The 21,390-nt window shown below is 40.5% G+C and overlaps 1 protein-coding gene across 2 annotated transcripts in view; it reads left to right on the top strand.

Moving 5' to 3' along the window:
• Nucleotides 1-21,390, top strand: part of thsd7ba (thrombospondin, type I, domain containing 7Ba) — a 151,752-nt gene that overhangs the window by 54,349 nt on the left and 76,013 nt on the right. For both annotated transcript variants that reach the window (XM_030112054.1, XM_030112052.1), the window contains exons 6-7: nucleotides 1,674-1,832; nucleotides 10,298-10,498. In XM_030112054.1, coding sequence (XP_029967914.1) covers nucleotides 1,674-1,832; nucleotides 10,298-10,498 — 360 coding nt within the window. The remainder of the gene's footprint in view (nucleotides 1-1,673; nucleotides 1,833-10,297; nucleotides 10,499-21,390) is intronic.

Raw genomic sequence — 21,390 nt, 5'->3', positions numbered from 1 at the left:
AACCTGCACCATACAGTGTTGTCCTTGGTGGTGTGTGTTTTTGAACTCTCAAAAAGTTACACCCTTAGAAAGAAAAAGGAAAAAAAAAAATCAATTAAGCAAAATAAAGTTTGACTGAAATAAATCACAAGCAAGGAAAAAAAAAGGAGGCGCACATGCATACTAAGTATTTCATTTATCTTTTTAATTAAGCACAGTGGGTAGTTTTTAATGGCTGTCAACTATAAGATTCTCATTTTCAAATCACAGTGTTTCCTGCCTAATAAATATAACCATTTCTTAAATAATAATAGGAGCTTTATCTCCATCCATATTTTCATACATGAGTCCCAGGGTGGCTTCAGGTTTGTAGCAGAGTTGTTTTGACAGTTGCTCTTCTCTCAATTCATCAGATGTGTTCGGTGAAATACTAGAGGATCAGAAGCGTACTTGGACAGTGAATATGTAAGCTGTGTGTAGAATATCAATGAAGGGAGCGCTTTCAAGCGATGAATGTAAAGGACAGAGATCGATACCCAAAAATGCAGTGTTTACTTAAATGTGAAAGTCGCTGCTGAGCTAATAAAAACAGATGCAACTACAATGCATATAATATGGACTCGGTAAAGTGAAATACAATTCTTACTGCTGTGTGCCTATACGTGTAGCACTGCAGCACACACACACACACACACACACACACACACACACACACACATGCACACACGCAAAAACGATTCAGGGCACAAAGCAGAAAAATCTGTGCTGCACTTCATCAATGTGTTTAAGCAAGCATCTAATTTTACAAAGCGGATCAAACACCATGTAAATTACTTTTGGTTACCGGACAAAATGCACGGTGGACATTTAGTGAATTTCTCTATGGACTCTCATTTAAATGGAAATTTGCCTCTCAATGATGTGCGGAGGTGCATCAAAATGGAATATTAGATTGAATCAATTCCTGTGATGTGGACGGGCAAAAAGTACCCTCCGATTCAGTGTGAGATACTAATGCCGGAGCCCATTACAGGCGGCTGAGCTGTCTGTGATCTGGAGATGGTGTCAGCCGTGCTTAGCAGAATTGGTTATACCATGTCTTAACTTAATATCTCCCCTTTGAGCCTTCTATTTGACATTATCCTGAGCCTGACAAGATGACATTTTTTCTGCAGGTGTTTACTTGTTGTGAAAAAAAACAAAAAAAAAAACAGCCTTCACTGAAGGCAGCCTGTTATCTTTTAAGCCAGTGAATTAGGAAGGCTGTAATCTTATCACTGCTACTATTTTTACTACTATACTACCACTACTACTGGTACAAAAAATGAAAACAGCAATAATTATAATGGATTTGTGGATTGCCTTTCATGAAACTTTCTAAAACCACTTAATGAAATGAATGTTTGATGAAAGCACAATTAACAGTGGGCTATTTTTAACAAACCAAATACAGTTGTCATATATGAAATATGAAATTTTAGTATTTACTAAAAGGTTCATTATTGTGTCACTGTGATGCTATTCCCATTTCTCCTTCTCCAATCATCAGCACATACTGCGGTTGAGAGGTTTCCTAGTCAAAGAACCGTTAACTTGGCAGGAAACGTGCACGCGAACACACGCACACGCGCTACCTGTTTGTGTCTTGACTTGAGCCGGGCTTATCCCTTCCCGCGTGTCTTCTGTTTGTTCAGTGTCCAGGCCTGTGCATGCCAGGCTGTGCGACGGTGAAGAGCCTCCCTCGGCTGTCCAGAACTGCTCCGTTCCCTGCCAGCACCAATGCTGGCTCTCCCACTGGTCACCCTGGGGTGCCTGCCTACACGACAACTGCAAGGAGCCACAGGGGAAGAAAGGTATGGTGGAGTTAATTAGACATAAAAAGTGAACAAGCTGTGGCTTGTGGAAAAATTTCAAGTGAATCTTCATTTGGAAATGAGCTTGATCTATAACTGTAGTGGAAAGGAATGTGATGAACAGGTTTTTTTTTTGTGAAATGCAAGAACTACAATGGGGGGATCTTGTGGTTTATCTGATAAATTCTGAGTCTTTACTCACATTCACATACAAAGACCGCTGTGCTTTTTCATATATGCAGAAAATTTAAACCAGCTGTATGTAGACCTTAGAAATTTGTTATGGTCAGTTGATGATATGCTGGAGCTTGACTGTATTGTGTCCACTCTCTTGCATAGACACAAAGCACTGTCTTAAACTTTGTACTGTTGCCATTTTAAAATGGGAAAAAAAACAACAACTTTGCCGTCACTTAAGAAAAGGTTTTCTTTATCAGTTTGCTGCATCGTGACAGAGATGTGGCAAACGATGTGTCATTTCACACTTATTTTGAGACCAGCACACCCATGGGTGTTCATTTGAGGGCAAATACATTTGGCACATGAGTAATGTGCGCACGGGAAAGGAAAATGACAAATGCCTAGACAACTGTGTTGCTCCTAGCACCTCGTTTAAAAAGGCAAAGCACTTTATAGTTTCTACATCTCTGTTTTATTGTTTCATGAGTCAATCAAGTTCTGATTTTACAACAGTAACAACTTGAAAACACATCCAGCTGTTAGTTGTTGTTGAATCACCAAGATCAAGCGTAAACAGCTCAAACAGTCATTTGATTGAAAAAAACAGAAAAAGCAAACGCAAACCAGTCGATTTCTTTGTTTTTCAAACGCAGGATAGTCTGTAAATACAATCTGAATCAGTTTGAGGTTATGTGGAATGTATAGAGCCTTCAGAGGACAGGTGACGCTAACTAAACGGTCTTCAGGTCGGGGCACATCTGGTCCCACAGGTACAACGACAAGTGGCGCACTGGTCGCCTAGCAACCGGGATGATGTTGAAGAACGGAAAATGAAGCCCGAGGCGATCAGGGTGCTTTTTTTCATTTGGTGACACTTTATCTTGAGTAGCAGTTACTTCACTCAGCTTAGCTAACATCCAACAGCTTTCGGTGTCTTTGTGATTTGTTTTGTTTGTAATTTGGTTGAGCTGAAAGCAAATCCTGACACTTGAACAGTTCCTCCTCACCAGTAAATCGCTTTCATTCAGGTGTTTTGTCCATCAATGATTCATGAGCGGAGCCGAGAAGCTGAGAAATATTTCATAAGCCAAGCTAGTTGTTAAGTTGAAGCCATAAATCTTGATAGATATGGAAATCTATGATGGACACACCTCTCGTATTCTGTGTTAATAAATTAAGAGAGAATTCTCCAACTGCTGATAACTACTGAAATGTACTGTGAAATGGCTGGGCTGAATCTCTTCATGTTTCATGATAGATTATCAGCACAGTTATTAGCTTTGATGCTTTGTTCAAATTCTCTAACACACCTCAGCAGTAGGTTAGTTGTAAGTTAAATATAAACAGTGGAAGTATGCCTATACGTATCTTGAAACTGGTCCATAGGCAGACCTGGAAGTAGCTGTAGATACACATAGCACAATTTAATTTAGAGTTATCGGTATTCTTTCTATTTATCATCACTTAACTAATTGAAATCGAATGCTTCTCACAACAAGTTGAGGCTTGAAAAACCAGAATCATTTCCCCATACATGGTTTAAGTTCTCCTACTTACCTATATCTGCGCAAATAGAAGACCAAGAAAAAAAGCAAATATAAACTGTGCAAAATAGGAACAAATCACGGATAGCTACATAAATAAGTAAGTGTGTTATAAAATGCTTCCTCTCTGCTTCCTACTGTATCGCTGTGGACATTTCTGGATGAAATGATACTGAAACAAGACTTTTCTACAGGTTGTCGTTGGTGAAACTAGTAATGTATCAAATTCGGTCATTGATTGATTGATTGATTTGAAAAAAAATTGGCTGTAATATTTCACTTCATAAATTGAGAAAAGCGTCAAAAGGAAAAATAGTCGCTAACTTCCACAACTACATGCAAGAATGTATAACGAAACAAGCAAAATCAAACGACAGAAAATTGTTTGCATTCATAAATACCTTCAAGAAATGAAAATACATTGAAAATGTTGATTAAATTGTGAGACTGAATTATTCTCTCACTTGTCGAATTCGGGGACTGTCTCTGTCACAGATGCTGCTGAGAAAAGGTATATAAAACTAGATAACAAGCAAAGTTTGTTCCAACATGCCTCTGTGCTCCAGCTGTGTTCCAGAGCTGAATGGTGTTTGGCAGATGGGCAGACAGAGGGATGGCCGCATATAATTCCAAAAAGAAACCACTGATAGCCACCTAACTAACTGATCTGATTTACCATTCGAATAAATATTTACACAGATGGGCCAGCGGTGAGACCAGGAGCGCTCCGTCAAAAACAATTAAGTGTGTTGAGTTACAATCAGCTGTTCACAGCAGTTGCTGCCTTAGAGCGGTGTATTCCCACTATGGTCAGCTGGGGACTTTGCACTTACCTGAAAGCTGTTGCCCATGCAGAGGTTTTTAATTGAGAGCTGCTCCTACCGTAAATCTTATATTGCCTTGGCAATGCTGGAGCTTAAAGGCGAAGTGGGGCGTTGTGCCTGACTGAGGCTGAGCGGGAAAATGCCAGTGAAAGAGAGCAATGTTGTCAAAGCAGGAGAGTGCGGCAGCGTATGTTTGAATCTTAAATTGTTTGTTGATAAGCGGGGCTGAGGAGAAATGCACTGTGGAGGAAGGAAATACATGCATAAACCACAGCAGACGGAAGACAGAAAGAGAGCACTTCTGAGGTTCAGCTCCCTGCCCCCAGGAGGGTGAAAGGAATATCAGCAGATGAGATGCTTCCTGTCGGTGTGTGTGTTTGCGTGTGTGTGTGTGCTCGGGAGGAAGTGTATGCAGGTCTGCAACACACCTTTGCTGCTTCGATGTTCTTGTCTCTCCGCACAGGTGAAAGCATGTCATATCTGACTGCCGTGGACAGGCCGGCCACTGTGCGCAGAGCGGAGAGTGTGTGTCTCCGTCAGTCAGTGCGCGGAGCTGTTAGTGTGTTAGCGGCGCGCTAAAAGGGCAGCGTGACCTCGTCCCTGCCGTGAGTAAATGTGCATGAAAGCGCCCCGGGGAGCGACTGAAGTGTGGATTGCTCAGGTCAGTGCCCACACTCTCAGCACTGGATCTCCCCGGGATGAGCCGGCTACTCACGCAGACAGTGTCATTAATATATCTCAAGGAGTGGAAAACATAGCATCTGCTGTTTTGCACAGGGCTCTCTGGTGGCACCGTGTCTTTTGATGGCATTCATAAAGACTCGGAGCGCACAGCAGAGGTTTCAGAGTACGAAACCAATACAAAGTCGCTCTCGGTGCGCCCGCTTGCCTGCAATGCCATGAACAGTTATTGAGTAGCAGGGTATTGTTATGATCCAAGTCGTTTGCCTGTAGCCCTTGAGCTGCAGAGAATTTCTCTCTGCTATTGAGCGTGCACTTAGCCTTTATGTTTCACAACATCAGAATAAACTGTGATCCGTCTCTAACTGAAGGGCCCGCGGGATCCCGCTTTTCAGGTAGATGCAACCAGCCAAGGCGCTTATGTAGGCCCCGCTTTGCTCGACGAAAAATTACAAATTTAAATTGCCTGGCAGTGGCTTTATGTGCTCCGCACTTCTTCATATTTTCCCGTGTTATCTCAGCCTATCACATTTTGCAGCTATATAGGGAAATGAATAGAACATGGGAGGTTACTGGATAGCTTTTTAGTAATGCCTCAACTTGAAGTCTCGGAGCTGGAGGGAGGTGTATTGCTGATCAGCTGTGTGCTGAAAATCACTGGTTGGGCCTTGTTTCCCTGAAATAAACCTGGTATGACCAAGAAACCTTTCAATTATTAATATCCATGGGGGCATGCCCGGCTAAATTGTTTTTTGTGGTTTAGATGTGAGCAGCAGTAAGTGCTTTGGGCAATGCTGCAATCGATCCACAGTCTCTGCTCTTCGAGCGCTCAGTCGGGCAGCATCGCTCGGATCGGGCCTATGAACTGGCGCCTCACACCGATAGATGGTTGGGGGATGTAATTTGCCGAGTGGGCATCCAGGGGTTTGACAGTCCCACCTGTGGAGGGAAAAAATTGTGGCACCTTTCCGGCAAGTGTCAGAGCCGCGATAAAATGAATATAGCTCAAAAAGAAAACCTGCTCCTGTTCGTTCCGTGGACTTTTACTGAGGGCAGTGCCAGAGCTCTGAAATAGCATTTTATCCTAACAACTTTATATCTACTGGAGCATTTTTCTGTGTTGTTGGGGAATTGAAAGAGCTCAGCAGTCAATAGAAAGGATAGATTAGACCATGAGGTGTCCAGTCAGCGAAGACCTTTTTATGAAGAAATAAATATTTTATGAACAATCCAGCTTTGAGCCAATCAATACTTTGGAGCTGAGAATATGAATCAAATGTGGAGCAATTAGGTAATTACGGGTGATTAGGTAACTGATTTAATGATAATTACTATGTCAAAATGTTTGTCATGTTATTAGACAATCTACTAATCACCGTGTAAATCGTCTTGTGAGTGTTTTATTGTCCCAGCCGTGTTGCACCAGCAGGAGAAGTCAAACCAGAACATTCCCAATGAGAGAAATGATGATCGAATGCATTTATGATCGATCAGGGAAGCTGAGCAGAAAGTACATTCGTGAGGTGGTGTGATAGTCCAGCGGTGTGAGATGCCACTCGGTGAGCCATTAGTCCTCAAGCAATATGTGCTCATAGCCCTCAGAAATGTTTAGTGATTACAAAATGGAATTAAATCGGTATTTTACAACTCGCACAAGTTATTCTGTTCATCTTAGAAAGTGTTATGTGGGAAAAATACAGAAAGAGAATAATAATCCTCACTTCTGATCAGGTAATTCCATCATTGCTGAAGCAAATTATTTTCATAAACCAAACAAAATCACTGGATGCTATTTTTAAAGCAGTTTTACTTAAAAGTGTCTCTGTAACGTGAAGAGCTCACATTTTGCCCTCAACTCTTTAATCAAATCAAACTATTTAAAAAATAGTCCTGTTTTTCTCCACATAGTTTATTATTTATGGCAAAAAAAGTGATTAACTCTCACAGCACTGTAGATGCCAGGTGTCTAATTTAGATAATATAGTGAAAGTATCAAGGGACAAAAATATTATGATATTTGTGTAGTTGAATATATGTTGAATGTGTTTGTGTAAGCAAACACTGTCATCACACCTTTAAACAAGTTACAAAGTTACATTACCAGTTCCTTCTAATGAAAAGAAACCAGTTTATCGGTGGCACAGCTCTTGAGTTGTCTCTTATTGTCTCTATCAGTTAGGTTTTCTTCAGCAACACAACTATATTTTGTAGTAATACAGTGAATCAGCTCAGCTGTCAGCACCGTCATGATTCATGAAGTTTGGCTAAAATGATGTGAGTTAATCGAGGGATGATGTTTTACGAGGGGGGACCCAAAAGAAACCGGAATTTGATCATAAAATACTAATAATGAGTTTCGACTTTTGGCCGTCAGATGTGCTACAGGTAAGCCTCGTGCATATCTGTGAAAAATCTGAGATCCCAGAGTGACACTGACGTCTGTCACGCGCTATTTATAGTAACAGAGTGCGGCGCCCCACTGCGATTTCTCCACAATGGCGACATTGGTTGGAAAGCTAGAGCAGCACGCGAACATTAAATTTTGCTTTTTGCTTGGAAAAAGAGCAGCAGAAACACTCACCTTGTTGCAGCAAGCCTACAAGGATGTTGCTCTGGGGAAGAATCAGGTCTGTGATGGTTCGGGCGGTTTGAAAAGGGCCAGATGTCCATTGACGATCAGCCCACATCAGGACGACCTTCCACCTACGAAATTGTCGGGGAAATTGAAGCGGCGTGATGGCAGATCGACGCTGGGGCATTGGAGAGGTGGCTGATCTGACGGGGGTCTCCCGGGGTCCCTGCCAGAGGATCATAAGCCAGGATTTGGGGCCGCGCCGGGTCTCTGCCAGAATGGCGCGCACACGGCGTTGCGCGTCACGCAGTTTCTGACGAAGAATGGGACGACTCTACTCCCCCAGCCGCCTTATTCGCCAGATCTAGCCCCGTGTGACTTTTTCTTGTTCCCCAAGTTGAAGAAGCAGCTGAAGAGACAGCAGTTTGCAGACGTAGAGGAGGTGCAAAAAAAAAAAAAAACTGCAGCAGGTCCTTAAAGGCACAATTATGCATGAGTTTGCCGACACATTTGTGAAGTGGGAAACACAGCTGGAGCGTTGCATTAATGCAAATGGAGATTATTTTGAAGGCGACGCTGGTGTTTTATTGTGAAATGTAAGAAATAAGAAGTTACAACCAAATTCCGGTTTCTTTTGGGTCCCCCCATGTTAGTACATCTTAAAACATCCATGGACTACCAGACATCAGCAAAACAACTAAAATAAATGACAAAAATTCAGCAACCAGCTTTTATAATGATATGGTTTATTCAAAGCTGCTAAAACATAATGGGATGATGATAGGTACAGGTGGAAAAATACATGTCATCATAAAAGTACATTACTAGGCTGACAAACTCACTAAAAGTTTACGAATCTTCAAACATGAGGCTTTTTGGTGTTGAATTTCCAATTGTTGTTTTTAGAGAATCAGCATGAATAGCAATAAAGACGCTAAATATTACACCTCTTGTGAAACATTTGCTTGTGGTGTGGCCAAAATATGCCCCCTCTGGTGTTTTTTTTTTAGTGGATGTGACATTTTAGAGCAGTAGTTCTGGCTGTCTGAGGATTTATGTCTCAACCTGCTGCAGCACATCCGACTGAAACGCACGGGTCATTATTACATTCCTGCACTGCTGGATGACCGCCTGTCATTTAAGTTGGGTTCGATGGGCCAGAGGAGCACCTGAAATGTGCAGAGGATTGAGTGACCGTGTGTCGGGGACATTCATAGTCTCCGACCGACCACTGAGAATTTTTCTAGTTGGTTGTCACTCGGTGTGAAAAAAAATAGCCAAGTCCTGAGCTGAAGTTACACTAAGTTGACACCATGGAGGAAACACTTCCTTATTACAGCCAACTGCACAGTTTTAGTCTTTTTCCTTTTTTTTTTTTCTAAGGTTCCAAACATTTCCGTGAAGCGCCTTTCAATTTAGGTGCAAAGCAAAGCAAGCCTCCAAAAGTTCAATCATGATCCTTAGATGCCAGTGAAACTGTGGTCTTTCAAGTAGACTATCAAAATAGTCACTAATGAGTGTCACAGCTACTAATATGAAACTACAGTGCCGAGCAACTGAGATCATTTAGAGTGGCAGCCGCAGAGGGTCTTCGCTATTTTGATTCTTAATTCAATAGGCGTAACTGAGGAGTCAGTGCAACTCAGACAGGGAACAGTTCAGTTCAGAACCCGAACGGCAGCAGTGGCGACAAGAAAGTGAGATTCAGTAATAGGACAGGCAGGTAGGTGTCAGTAGAAAAAAAAAAAAACTACAAAACTACTTCAACTTGACTCTACTCAGTCACTTTTCCGTAACGCACTTTCTCCTTTGCTATGAGACTTGACTTACTACTTCCTACACTTCCCCTGGGAATCGAACAGGGTGAGATCAACTGCAATGTGACGAAGTGAGTTTGGATTTGATGCAACAATTTATGGTAATGACACCTATACAACATCTTAAACCTTTCAGTGGAATAATTTACTCAACAAAGTGAGCATTAAATAATTAAAAATGTCAAAGCATGCAAATCAGTTTGACAAAGGGGATTTTTATTGCATCTCTCCTAATTTTAAATCTCTAATTCCTTAATGTGGAAAGTCTGAACGTGGACTCTGCGTTTCACTTAGTTTCAGTAATACTTCACACTGTGCAGAGCTCCTTCTTTTGAAATTAAGCTTCATAATTTAGATTTAGTACTTGCCCCTCATTACAACATATCTCACTCTAACTAGATTATTAAAAAAAAAAAAAAGAAAAGTTGATTAAACACTTTAACTCCGGATGAATCTTGAGTTTCATCATTTTGCTGAAAGAGAATTATGGCAGAGCTTTGCACTTACTTTGTCGAGAAAACATTGCGTTCTTGGCACTGGCAAAAATGAACAGAACAAACAGGTGCTTTTATACCTTTTTTTTCCCATTCTTGATTTCAGTTCCTACTTTTACGTCTAAATGACGCCTAAGAAACATGTACGGTAATCTGTGGATCAGATACTTGATATTAAACTACATGCATTTAAGTATTCTGCCTTGTCTACTTGAATGTAAATCGTATTTGCAGGCAAGATTGTTTGTGTTTTATTTAAGTATAGACGGCCCCGAGGGGCTGCTCCAATATGCTTCTTGCTTCATGCAGAAATGTCGGTGTGTTTTCTCTGACAACCTTTCCTGTTCCATCAGGCTTCAGACAGAGGAGAAGAGACGTGTTGTGGCAGACCGATAGCGCTCTGGGGACTTGCCCTCATCTGACAGAGTTCATTCCCTGTGAGGATCCTTCCTGCTACCTGTGGCAGGTTGACCAAGAAGGAGGATGCATTCCCAATAAGAGCTCCTGTGGTCCTGGATCTGCGGTCCACAATATCACCTGTGTGAGCGCTGAAGGTAAGGCGTCGCATGTCCCTCAGCAACATGTTGCGTTCATGAAATTAGAAATCTCTTGCACATACTTTTTTTTTATTCTGCTCTCATAAATACAACACAGTATGTTGACGATTGGGAAACATGCTCATATGTTTCAATGTTTTTTGTAAAATGTTAAACAAGGCAGGATGTGTTTTTTTTTTCCCCAAAGTTTGTCAGAAAACTTCCCAGAATACTCTCTAATTCCTCGACACTATTAAAGATTAATCATCCACAGATTGATGTAAGATATTCAATTCGTACCTTCAGATAGATGTGTGATTCAAACTTTCACACGTATTAAGAGGGAATTCTTCACTTTGGTCTAAACTGACCTGGAGGATATTGATATCATCTTTGTCACGTTAAGCATTTCACATTTTGTTAGGATTAAAAACTAAAAAAGAAACGGCATGCTAGCTAGGAATTTTAAGAGGTTCTGGTTGGAAAAATGTGTTTTTGTTTCCTCCCTGTGTTTTCCACCTTTAGCCTCTGCAGAGCTCACCGGCTCCTGGCTGGAGTTTCATCCATCTCTTTAGCGTCTGATCTGATGGTTTGCAAAATAACAAATTAACATAGTTCCCACTTCATGAAATTGTTTATTCAGCGGGTTTAGATAACCGTGCTCGGTGACAGTAAATTCAGTGCTTTTCCAATCCCAGTCCCGGGAGAGCCACTGCGCTGCGTGATTTCAGAAGCATCACTGCTCCCTTCACTGGTTCAAGTCAACGGGTTATCATCAACCTCTGGAAGTCTGACAACAATTTATGGATTTAATTTGGAAGTCCTGAGGCACAGCACATCTGAAGACACACAGGGCATTGGCTCAGGATCAAGAGAGGAAAACATATATTTATATCACGGTTATGATTATATTATTCTAGACTTATAGCTGTCATAATCCTGGCTGCACAGGCTTGACAAAAAAGATAAATCCTCAGACACAGGAAAATCAAGGGTGATTCTATTAAGAGACTAAGAATAATTGAAGACACCGTTTGAAATCTTTGGATTGGTGCAGGAACAGGAAAAATCTGGGAGTCAAGTGGACGCTTTTTCATAGCCTGATAAGTTTCTTTTCCTTTTTGTGAAGAACAGGATGTGAGAGATGAAATGATTAATACTTTTATGAATACTCATGTTTGAATTAGGCAATTTGAATAGATCTTAAAGGTGCATTAAGGAGTTTGCACGTTTCATTCGAAACAACGGCCCCTGCAGGCCTTGGGCATAACGGCAGCTTAGTGAAACGCTCGTGCCTGTGGCTTGCTTCCATGTACGTGCACGTAACTGTATTAGCAGCCTTGGCACGCAGAAGTGGTGATGGATTCGCAAGAATGGCTTCAACTGAAGTAAGTAAGGTATATTTGTAACTTTCAGTCAGCCTCCTCCCTCGGTCTTTTAGTAGCGCTCAAGTAAAATTTAAGTTTCTTTTGCCTGGTGGAGTCTGTGCTGGAGTTGTGTCAGTGCTAGAAGCCGGTCTTTTCTTACTTTCTGGAAGATCCTGCTCAGTTGTTGCTCGCTAAGCATCTGGCGGAGTAATGGCGGACAAAACGAAAGCTAATCAAGTCAGGCCAGCGGGCGCGTTCATTACGTCACATCCTCTCAAATTCTCCTCAAGAAATACAAATTGCCGGACCGGCACGGCAAGTTTCAAGTTACAATTTAGCGCTGTTAGCGGTACTTGCAATGAATATGTCAGGGCACATTGTACACATCATTGAATATTTGTAACATATTTATTGTGGAAAATAAGTATTTTTAAAGTTGAAAAACTCCTTAATGCACCTTTAAAGCTAAATTGTAAAGCTGTTAATGTTGTTTTATGTGAAGTATATTGGGAAAAGTCAGGTATTCAGTTATAAATTGGTACATGATGTGAGACAAGGCATGTGCGAATCTGGGGACTTTCAATGTGAATCACTCTCTCACTCATCTCTTCACACGTTGGGAACTCCTAATCTGAGAGACACTGAAATGAGGTGTGTGTTATCGGGGTGAGTCAGATGAGTGCCTGAGTGAATCACTGAGCAGTAAAACAAACTGAACAGTAACCGAACCGGGTGTCTCAGAGGGGAAAAGAAACCAGCGGACTCAAGTTTTCAGCATTTCCAAAAAGATGCAGAAGCACACTGGGGCTGTTGTCAGTTCTGCTCTCGAGCCTCAATGATTAATGAGGCTGTGCTCCACCCACCTGAAGAGAAAGCAACTCTACTACATTTTTGGCAGACAACAATCACTACGTCCAGTTTGATTGAAACTGGAGCTAACTATAAACTGTAATACCTATTTCATATGCTTCACCCAAACTAAGACTAGCAATAAAATTCATCAAAGTAAAGCCAGCACAGCTGGAAATCCGAGATGTTTTCAGCAGCGCTGCAGGACACGAACCTCCAGGTATAATGTGATCCATTGTGCTCAGCCATATCATCACGTTTGGCGAAAGGAACATCAGCGTTAACGAAGCATGCATTATTCATCGGGGACCATCATCAGGTTTATAGGCACAGAAAACGCTGGCCTGATTAAAAGTCAGAATCACAGCTTCCTACTAGGCATTAATTGCTTATCTCCATAGATTATAAACCTAATTGCACCCTTTTTTGTCTCTGTTTTATTATTCTGTCACAATGGATCATGTGTATGTTTATCAGGAAGGCAGTGGTGGGTCAAAGTAAATTAGCCAGCAGGAGAGTCTAATGAGTTTTGACAGGACAGCTCGGACTGGGCGCTTTGTCGGGTTTGAGGAAACAGGCTTATGAAATTATCTGTGGTGTATTTACTGTTCCCGAAAGTTGACAAGTTGGTCACTTTTGCTGCCTTAATTGGCTTATCAGGCTTTACCGTGAAAGCATATTGGGATATTTTCACTCACAGTCACAGCCGAGTTGTTAAGCGATGCCAGCTCCCAGTCTTAACAGGAGTTCTTATCACTTTACATATTGCCTTCACTTCACTCTGGGCCATTTGTTAGACGTACTGTAAATGAATATAATCTCAAATTAACAAGCTCACAGCTAACATATTGGATGGAAACCACACTTTATGAAAAAAGGCTAAGTGTGATGTTCCTGAAACCTGTAGATATTTAGGGAGAAGGATCCTTCCAGCACACGTGGAAAAGTGTCATTAAATAAGTTCACAGGAACAATTATCTGTTACTCCATCTCACAGTCAGTATTATCTTCATAGTCTCACACATAAGATTGGATAAAGGTGAAATATAATCTTGCATAAATAGTTTTGGATTTTCACACAGTTAACTATACGCCTTTGCAGTTCCTTTGCAGCAATTTACTGGAAATAAAAACATGTGCTCAGTGGACAACAAGCACAATGTTGAGCGAAAAAAAAATCCTGCTTACATCTTATATTTAAAAAAAAAGTTACATTGAAAGAAATATGATTTTATTTTTGAGGAAACATTTAATAAATTAAAGGGGCTGTATCATGCTTTTTTAGCTAATCCAAACCCTAGAAATGGCTCTAACATGGTAATAGTTTATTTTTTGGCGCTAAGGAAAAGTAATTTTGTGTGAAATAAAAGATTTTCTGGGGCTAATTCTGAAACCCGGAAGAGAAAACGCTCCGTTTCACTGAAAATCCCGCCTCTCCCCCTGTGGACTTTGACTGACAGCGTACTTCAACCAATCAGCGCTTCAAAACAAATACGCTAGCTAGCTTTAGCTCTTTAGCTCTCGCTTCTCCACGCGCAAAAACGTCTTTTCCTGTGAGAAACTCACCAAGCACAGATCCTTCAGACCCTTCAGACTCTTGCTCTTGCTTGACTGTTGCTTTCAGACGATGGTCAAAGTTTATCCTTGAAATTGGAGTTACAAAAAGCAGCAACGCTGATTGCCGAGGGTCTGCGGGAGGGGGGCTCAGGGGAGCTATCTTCACAGTGTGACGTCAACGTGGGAAAACAGAGCGTTTTCACGGGTGCGGGAGGGGCTGCCTCTCTGAGCAGCACAAACAGGAGGAAAGCTTAAACACGCGGCACAAAGGAAAAAAAACGCTTTGGGGGTGTTTTAGGTGAGTACATAACTATATAACAAGGTTAAAACATACAAAAAGTGAATTTTGCATGATACAGCCCCTTTAAATAAACACAAAGAATAAATGAAACATTATGAATATTTCATCCAAAAACTTACAAATAAAACATCACATGTCCTGAATTGCATTCCAGCAATGGCTCAACAAAATAATAATGAAAAAGTAAATCAAAGAAAACCTGGGAAAGTAAGCAGGAAGGAAGCACAGGAAGAACAGTGATGGCCAATTTGCTTTTGCAGCCAATTTAAAAGATGAGCGCCTTTTTTTTTTTCTGAGCTGAGCGGATATTTACTTCACATCAATCAAGTCTGATGCAGTAGCAGTGATTTTCCTCCGCTGTCCCTCTCCCAGCACCAGACCCTTTAATGTCTTCATTGTCAAATGTTTCCAACTGGAAGGCAGGGCAGATTACAGAGGAGTCACAGGTGGGAAGAAAGACTTCCCCATTGAAAACTCCAAGCTGATCACAGTATAGAGCATTTTCCTCCAACAGGACAAAAACAACAGCAAAATTTTTCCTATTTGCTTGTGGATGCACTATAAATTTCTTTTGAACTCCACCGTCCCCTAAAGCGCCGTTTTCTTTTCTTCCATATAACAATACACTTCTTCAGTAGACTCTGTGTAATATGAGGAAATATTTTGAAATGAGTAATACATTTTGGAGGAATTTGATTTGAATTTCTTAAATCTGTCATCCTCTCTGTGAGTCAGTGAGTGTGACTCTTTTTTTTTCTGTTTCTTTATGTTAATTTTACGCAGTAAAGCTCAGGCCAAGCACCACTTGTAAGGCAAATCTTTAATTATATGATTTACATGATAATAAATAGTTACCACATAAAGACCGAGCATGTTCGGTCACTGCAGAATATGATTTTTCATGCAAACTCAATATCCTCTGTTCTCATGGTCAGGGTTTTTCTACAGAAAGGAAATTCTTCACTAATTTCGCTGTTGTACTTAACATATAAATTTAGTTGACCTTGGAAAAATCAGCTGCTAATTATCAGCCCGTCTGCACATTCAAGCTGTGTTTTCCAGATATTACTTGGAACAGTGATGGAGATTCTCTCCTTCAGCTTTATCTCTCACGCACACACACATACACACTTTGAGAAAAATAACATCCACGATTTTGACGCCGTATTTTTGTGTCCTCAATCCTTTAAGGACGTCGTCCATTCAGAGTCGCTGCTAGATTTTGTAAGATTTCACTATCGAATATAGAGAAACCCTGATGGAAACAAGGTGGAATTGGTATACTGTTGAATGGAAGCTTTACTGTAGCTTGACCTAGCCTTCCACAATCCACTTATTTAATGTCCCTCAGCATGAATGGAGAAAATGAACAGTTAAATAATTACACCCTCTTGCTGAAATGAGAGAATAGGCTGAATTCATCCATCAGGATAATTCACATTTGCATCAGCACCCTCTATTGAACTGATTGTATTTATGGAAGAGAATAATCTTTTTGCTTTACTTATCCATTAAAATAAATCTTTAAAATGTCTTCGTCCATGGACTTGTACACTTACAATGATGTTTTCTTCACACAAGTTAGTAAAGTTTGGGTGAATGCAGGTTGAATTTGGTGTCATTGGCTGATGCATAAGGAATGAATGCCATTTGCTTTGGATACTTTGAAAGCTCTCCAATCGAAGCACCTGAAACATTTACCGTGGTCTTTACTCAGTACCTCCTTTTATTCATTTTTCACTAAAGCATCAAGTTGCAATGCTTTGTGCTTTAATAGAATTAATTATATTTTGTCCTGTATTTAGTACTTTTTTAAACTCACCCCTCCCACCCCAACCGTCCCGGAAAGCATCCCTCCATGTGCTTTCATCACAAATCACATTCTGCTCATATACACCAGTCAGAGCCCTGGAGATGAATTGTTGTTGACATGATCTGCAACATCTCTTTGTTTCCGAGGTGTGAGTCTGAAAAAAAAGTTTCAACTCGTATTTTACAGTACATTCACAGTTCTGTGGAGAGAGCAGTGGGGGTCTGGAGCTGTTGCAGCATGAATGCTTAGAGTGACTGCGGGGAATACCTGCATACATATCCACATATCCACGGCTGCCTCGTTTCAATCATTCCTGCTCTGACAGGGTGAGACAGGCACAGCCGACGGAGGGAACAAGGAGCGACACATCAGCAGAGACGAAAGGATTGTTTACTCGATTCTGATATGCTGTCATAAACAGTAACCAACTGCTATGTTTGTGGATGCACATACATTATTGTTTCCAGTGGAAGCAGCTTATCTTGTAATCAGTGAAGTGCATTAGCTGACCCAGCTGTCTGTGCGTGCAGAGACGGTGTTGATTTTAAGGAGCTCTCACATTCCCACTGTGATATCGGGCGAGGGAGTACACAGCAGTTATTTATGGATGATAAGTGAACACAAAAACAAACCCGTCTGCAGTCGTCTTGACTTACACTGTGTCATTGTTTGATGAAAGGCATTTTTAATTGGATCTGTCTAAGTCAGACAGTCATTCAGCCGCCGCCTGTTGCCCTGGTCTGGTGTCACAGGGTCCCCATTGTCAGCAGAAGCTTCCACCCTCATTAATATAAATGGATTTTACCTGTTTTGTCTCTTTCATTTCTGGTTGAAGTTTTACTACTTTGCTCCACAAAGAAAGCCTTTTTTCTCATACTTGATCAAGTTCACATCAGTTGTTATATAAAAAGGTGCGGCGAGGTACATTTTAACAATGATGTTGGGGAACAAGTTCCTCACATCTTGCCTTGAAATGCCTCCATCAGTGCTTAGAAGTGGATTATCGCTAAAGCTCTCTTCTTTCGAGGCAGCAAGTTTCCAAAATACCTCGAAACATTTGCAGGTGTTCAAAAAAAATTCCTTGCAAGCATGTTATTTATATATTTTTTGTGTGTGTGACATGGCCTAACAGTCTCTAACCTTTCTGAATTTAGTTTCAGTGAATTGGAAAGTGTGAGGAATGAGGAAAAAATCCTTCAGAAAACCAGTCTGGTCTTCATTTAGAAGTTTCTGGACTTCTTTTCTGAGCTCCATTTAGATTAAAATTTCAGAGTAGAGCACTTGCTGAACTGTGTAGAGAAGCATATATACATACTGAAGAAGTCTCTCAAAACATTCCTCAACATTCATGCATTCAGTTGCAACAAACAAAAGTTTGACCAATTCACCACCAACTCAGTGTGATCCTAGATAGAATCCGTCTCTGATTCGTGTTACCTAGTTAGTAATACACACATGAGAAGCCAGGGTTTTACCGTCCAGTCAAGGTCACTCCATGCACTTTAAAGTCACAGCTTATATTAAACATCTGCTTTCTGAAGTTGTCAAAAAAAAACATGTCAAATCCAAGGTAATTGTCATTGTTGTCGACGTGTTTATTATTTTCACTCTGTTGTAATGAAAAAAGGAGGTTTTTGAAGTTGCAGGCACCATTTAAGATAGAAAACTTCAGCTGAAGTGACAGATGCTCCAGAGATCTGCAGTGTTTTCTCCACTTTATTCTCCAATTGAGTAAGCATTTTGTTTCCAATTTCCCAGCATCCCAGCATACAACAGGTCCCTATTTCATGCCTGAAAGACAGATGAAGTTGTCTGAGGAAGGTCTGTGCTATATATATATATATATATATATATATATATATATATATATATATATATATATATATATATATATATATACAGAGAGAGAGAGAGAGAGCAATGAAAGTGCACTTTCCCAGCAAAGTTTATCTGATGGAGGGTTAAATGATTATCCATGGCTGCTCAAGCAATCAGAAAACATCCCCTATCACCTAAATGTCAGGTCGTATTGCCTCACGAATACACTGTATGAGGTAATTCCTAAAACCACTTGGGTATGGATGAAATGGAATTGAGTGGTGCAGAGGTGTTCAAGGGCAGTTTGAGGCTCAGTCAAAGGGATGATCCAGGGGGCTCTACATATGAGAAAATACTGTTACTTTTCCAGAGAAAATGCATCAATACTGGCGCCGCTCTGGACAGAGGCAGGGTTGCCTTGTGATTTTTCTCCTCCTCATCTGTCATCTTCACCCTCCCATTACAATTCAGGCTGTATGCGGAGCACACAATGTAACCTCCATAACAACACAGGAGATCTTACTGTCTATATGCAGGTTTAATAAGCAATATATCGGAGGCACAATTTGCTGGGGGGTATGGGAGGATTTACACCTACTCCGCTTTATGTGGAGAGTGAAATTGAACTCCCTTTCAAAGCAATTAAAGTTGCTTGACGACCAAAATGAAAATCTAACGAATGTCTTTCTTAATCTAAGCGTAAACTCTCATGCATCAACGATCAAACTTACCTGCTTTCCTCTGCCATGTTAAGCCGTCCTTTTTGGCTGAATGCTGGACTGTATTTTCCCAGAGATAGTTATTAGAGGACCATTTCAATGTCCACCTATTCCAGTTATACCCTGCCTTCTTAGAAGTTGAGTTATTTTGTCTGTAACGTTAAATGAGTCACGGTAATGGCATTTCTGAAGCTCTCAGGGAAGTCCGAATACGATCAATACTATATCAGGGTTATATATTTGATATATAGCCTATGATATTTGAGAGCACTGTTTAACTACCTGCTCTTACTGGAATGTCTAATTTAAGTGTAATGTTTGTTTGTTTTTTTCCAACACTGAGACATGCTGAATTTGAGTTTCACTAGAACTGTTCCCCTCTTACGGTAAAGTACTAAAGAAAAGACATTTAACTCTGCGACCCATATATTTTTTATCTCTGGAGATGAGTTAGAGCTGGCGCTACCTTCCCTTGCAAAGAAGACACCCAAATCATAACCCAGAATACATGTGAGCTGGAGGAATTAGTTTAACTGGTTCACACAAATAATTTACACTAGTAACTGATCAAAACTGTGAGATATGAGATGTTCTTTGTAGAAGCCCATCTGCTAAAGTTTTTGCAAAAAAAAGAAAAAAAAAAAGAAAAAAACAAAGCTTTGCTGAAGAATATACCGTGACACTCCACAATGCTCTGGGGAAAAACCTTCCACTGAAAGTAACAGCCTTAAACAGGTGAGTAAATATTTCATTCCAAGCAAATCCAGTATTTATGCGAGGCCAGTCTCAGCTCAGACCTGCATTCAATCTAGACCTGAAGAGACATAAAAATCCAAAGAATATATCTAAACGGAGGCCCTTCTGTCAGTCCTCCTTTACAGTGTCCCATCTGCCAAAAGTGGTTCACACCATCACTAAAAACAATCCTTTCCTATTATTTCTGGCGAACCTGCATATATTTAACTGACGTTGTCAATATAGACACAATGAACTACTGTATTTATGTTGTTAGCCTCAACACAATAATAAAAAGATGAATTGATGTGCTTTTTCCTTGACATGCTTCTAAGTATTTGTACTGTAATACTAATATTAACTGTGCTATTTTTTTTCTGAATATTTTTACTTCCTACATTTGAACACAAGTATCTGTACTTTCATTTCTTTACATTTTTAAGACTAACTCAATACTTGTGGGTTATTTTTTTCCAATTGGAGGGAAGTTCAGTAACTGTGAACTATTCCAAGCAGCTGACAGATGACAGTTGATGCATTTCAGTGTGATGAGGCTAAATCAGTATTTAACACTGGTTGGATGATAAGAATTCTGGTGTCCTCTCCAAGAAGAAAATTTGAATTGATATTTTTGTTTTGTATTTTATGTAAAGTTCAGGCGGGTTTGATCGTTTGTTTTTTTTTTTACTTTTTTTAATGGGTACGTTTTCATTAGTACAGAATGTTAATGAATTTGTTAAGTTTTAAAAGAAAAAGATAATAAAACTTTGAGTAATGTGAACGCAAGCTCAATAATAAATGGATAGCAATGATTGGATTTTCCAGATTGTTAGATTCAAAATTTTTCAACAAAAATGTTAAATCATTCTTAGCATACCAAAGCAGTTTTAAGCACAATATATCTTTCACACAAACTTAGATGTGCTTCGAGTTGCAGTGAAGTCAGTAGAGTTGCTTTCACAGGGTGATAAGCTACTCAAAACAAGAGCTGGAGTGTTGGAGATGTTTTGACAGCTTCTGCAGCTCGAGCTTCCAGCACACTGACCGTTCATGCCACAGTAATCAGTCCCGAGCCCTGACTACTGGGCACAGGGCACGCCGACTCAAACCTACAGTATATACTGGGTATACGTGTGACTGACAGCCGACATGACAGATTTAACTCCTCACAGATGCATGCCAGTTCGCCTTCCTGGCCCAATAAACACTTTGACATTTCTGAACTTGACAAGGATGGCGATTCGGTGCGGCTGACTGCCGGCTCATCGGGTCAGCGGTATTTAGGTGCCGAGGAACTCGGTAAAGCAGCAGGAAACTTTGTTCTATTACCGCTAATAAAATTCTGAAGTTTCACGTTTGATAGGTGGATATAGTAAAGCCAATAATTAGTGACCCAGGGTAGTTTTTGTTGGAGCCCACTTTAATGTTCACAGCGATTTTGTCCAATTTACCTCATTGCTCCCCCCCACCAGCTCTGCCTTTAAAAGCTATCTCCACAGAGTGGATGGGGTTTTTAGCATTTAAGCAAAGAAGCAGGGCTTTTTTTTTTCTTTTCTTTTTTTTTTTTTGTTTCAACATCCACCGGAATAATAACAATGAAGAAGATTAATTGGTTGGTGGGCGAGCAGAATAGAAATCATGTTGAAATTGCATGCAGGTGCCAGTGATATTATATCTGAATAGGAACTCCGACTACAGATCCTCATATTAATAATGCAAAAAGACCCAGAGGGCAGCCATGTATTTGCAAA

The sequence above is a fragment of the Salarias fasciatus genome, chromosome 16, assembly GCF_902148845.1.
Source record: "Salarias fasciatus chromosome 16, fSalaFa1.1, whole genome shotgun sequence".
NCBI lineage: Eukaryota > Metazoa > Chordata > Actinopteri > Blenniiformes > Blenniidae > Salarias > Salarias fasciatus.
Note: the sequence above shows the minus strand (reverse complement) of the source record. Positions and strands in the feature narration are given on the sequence as shown.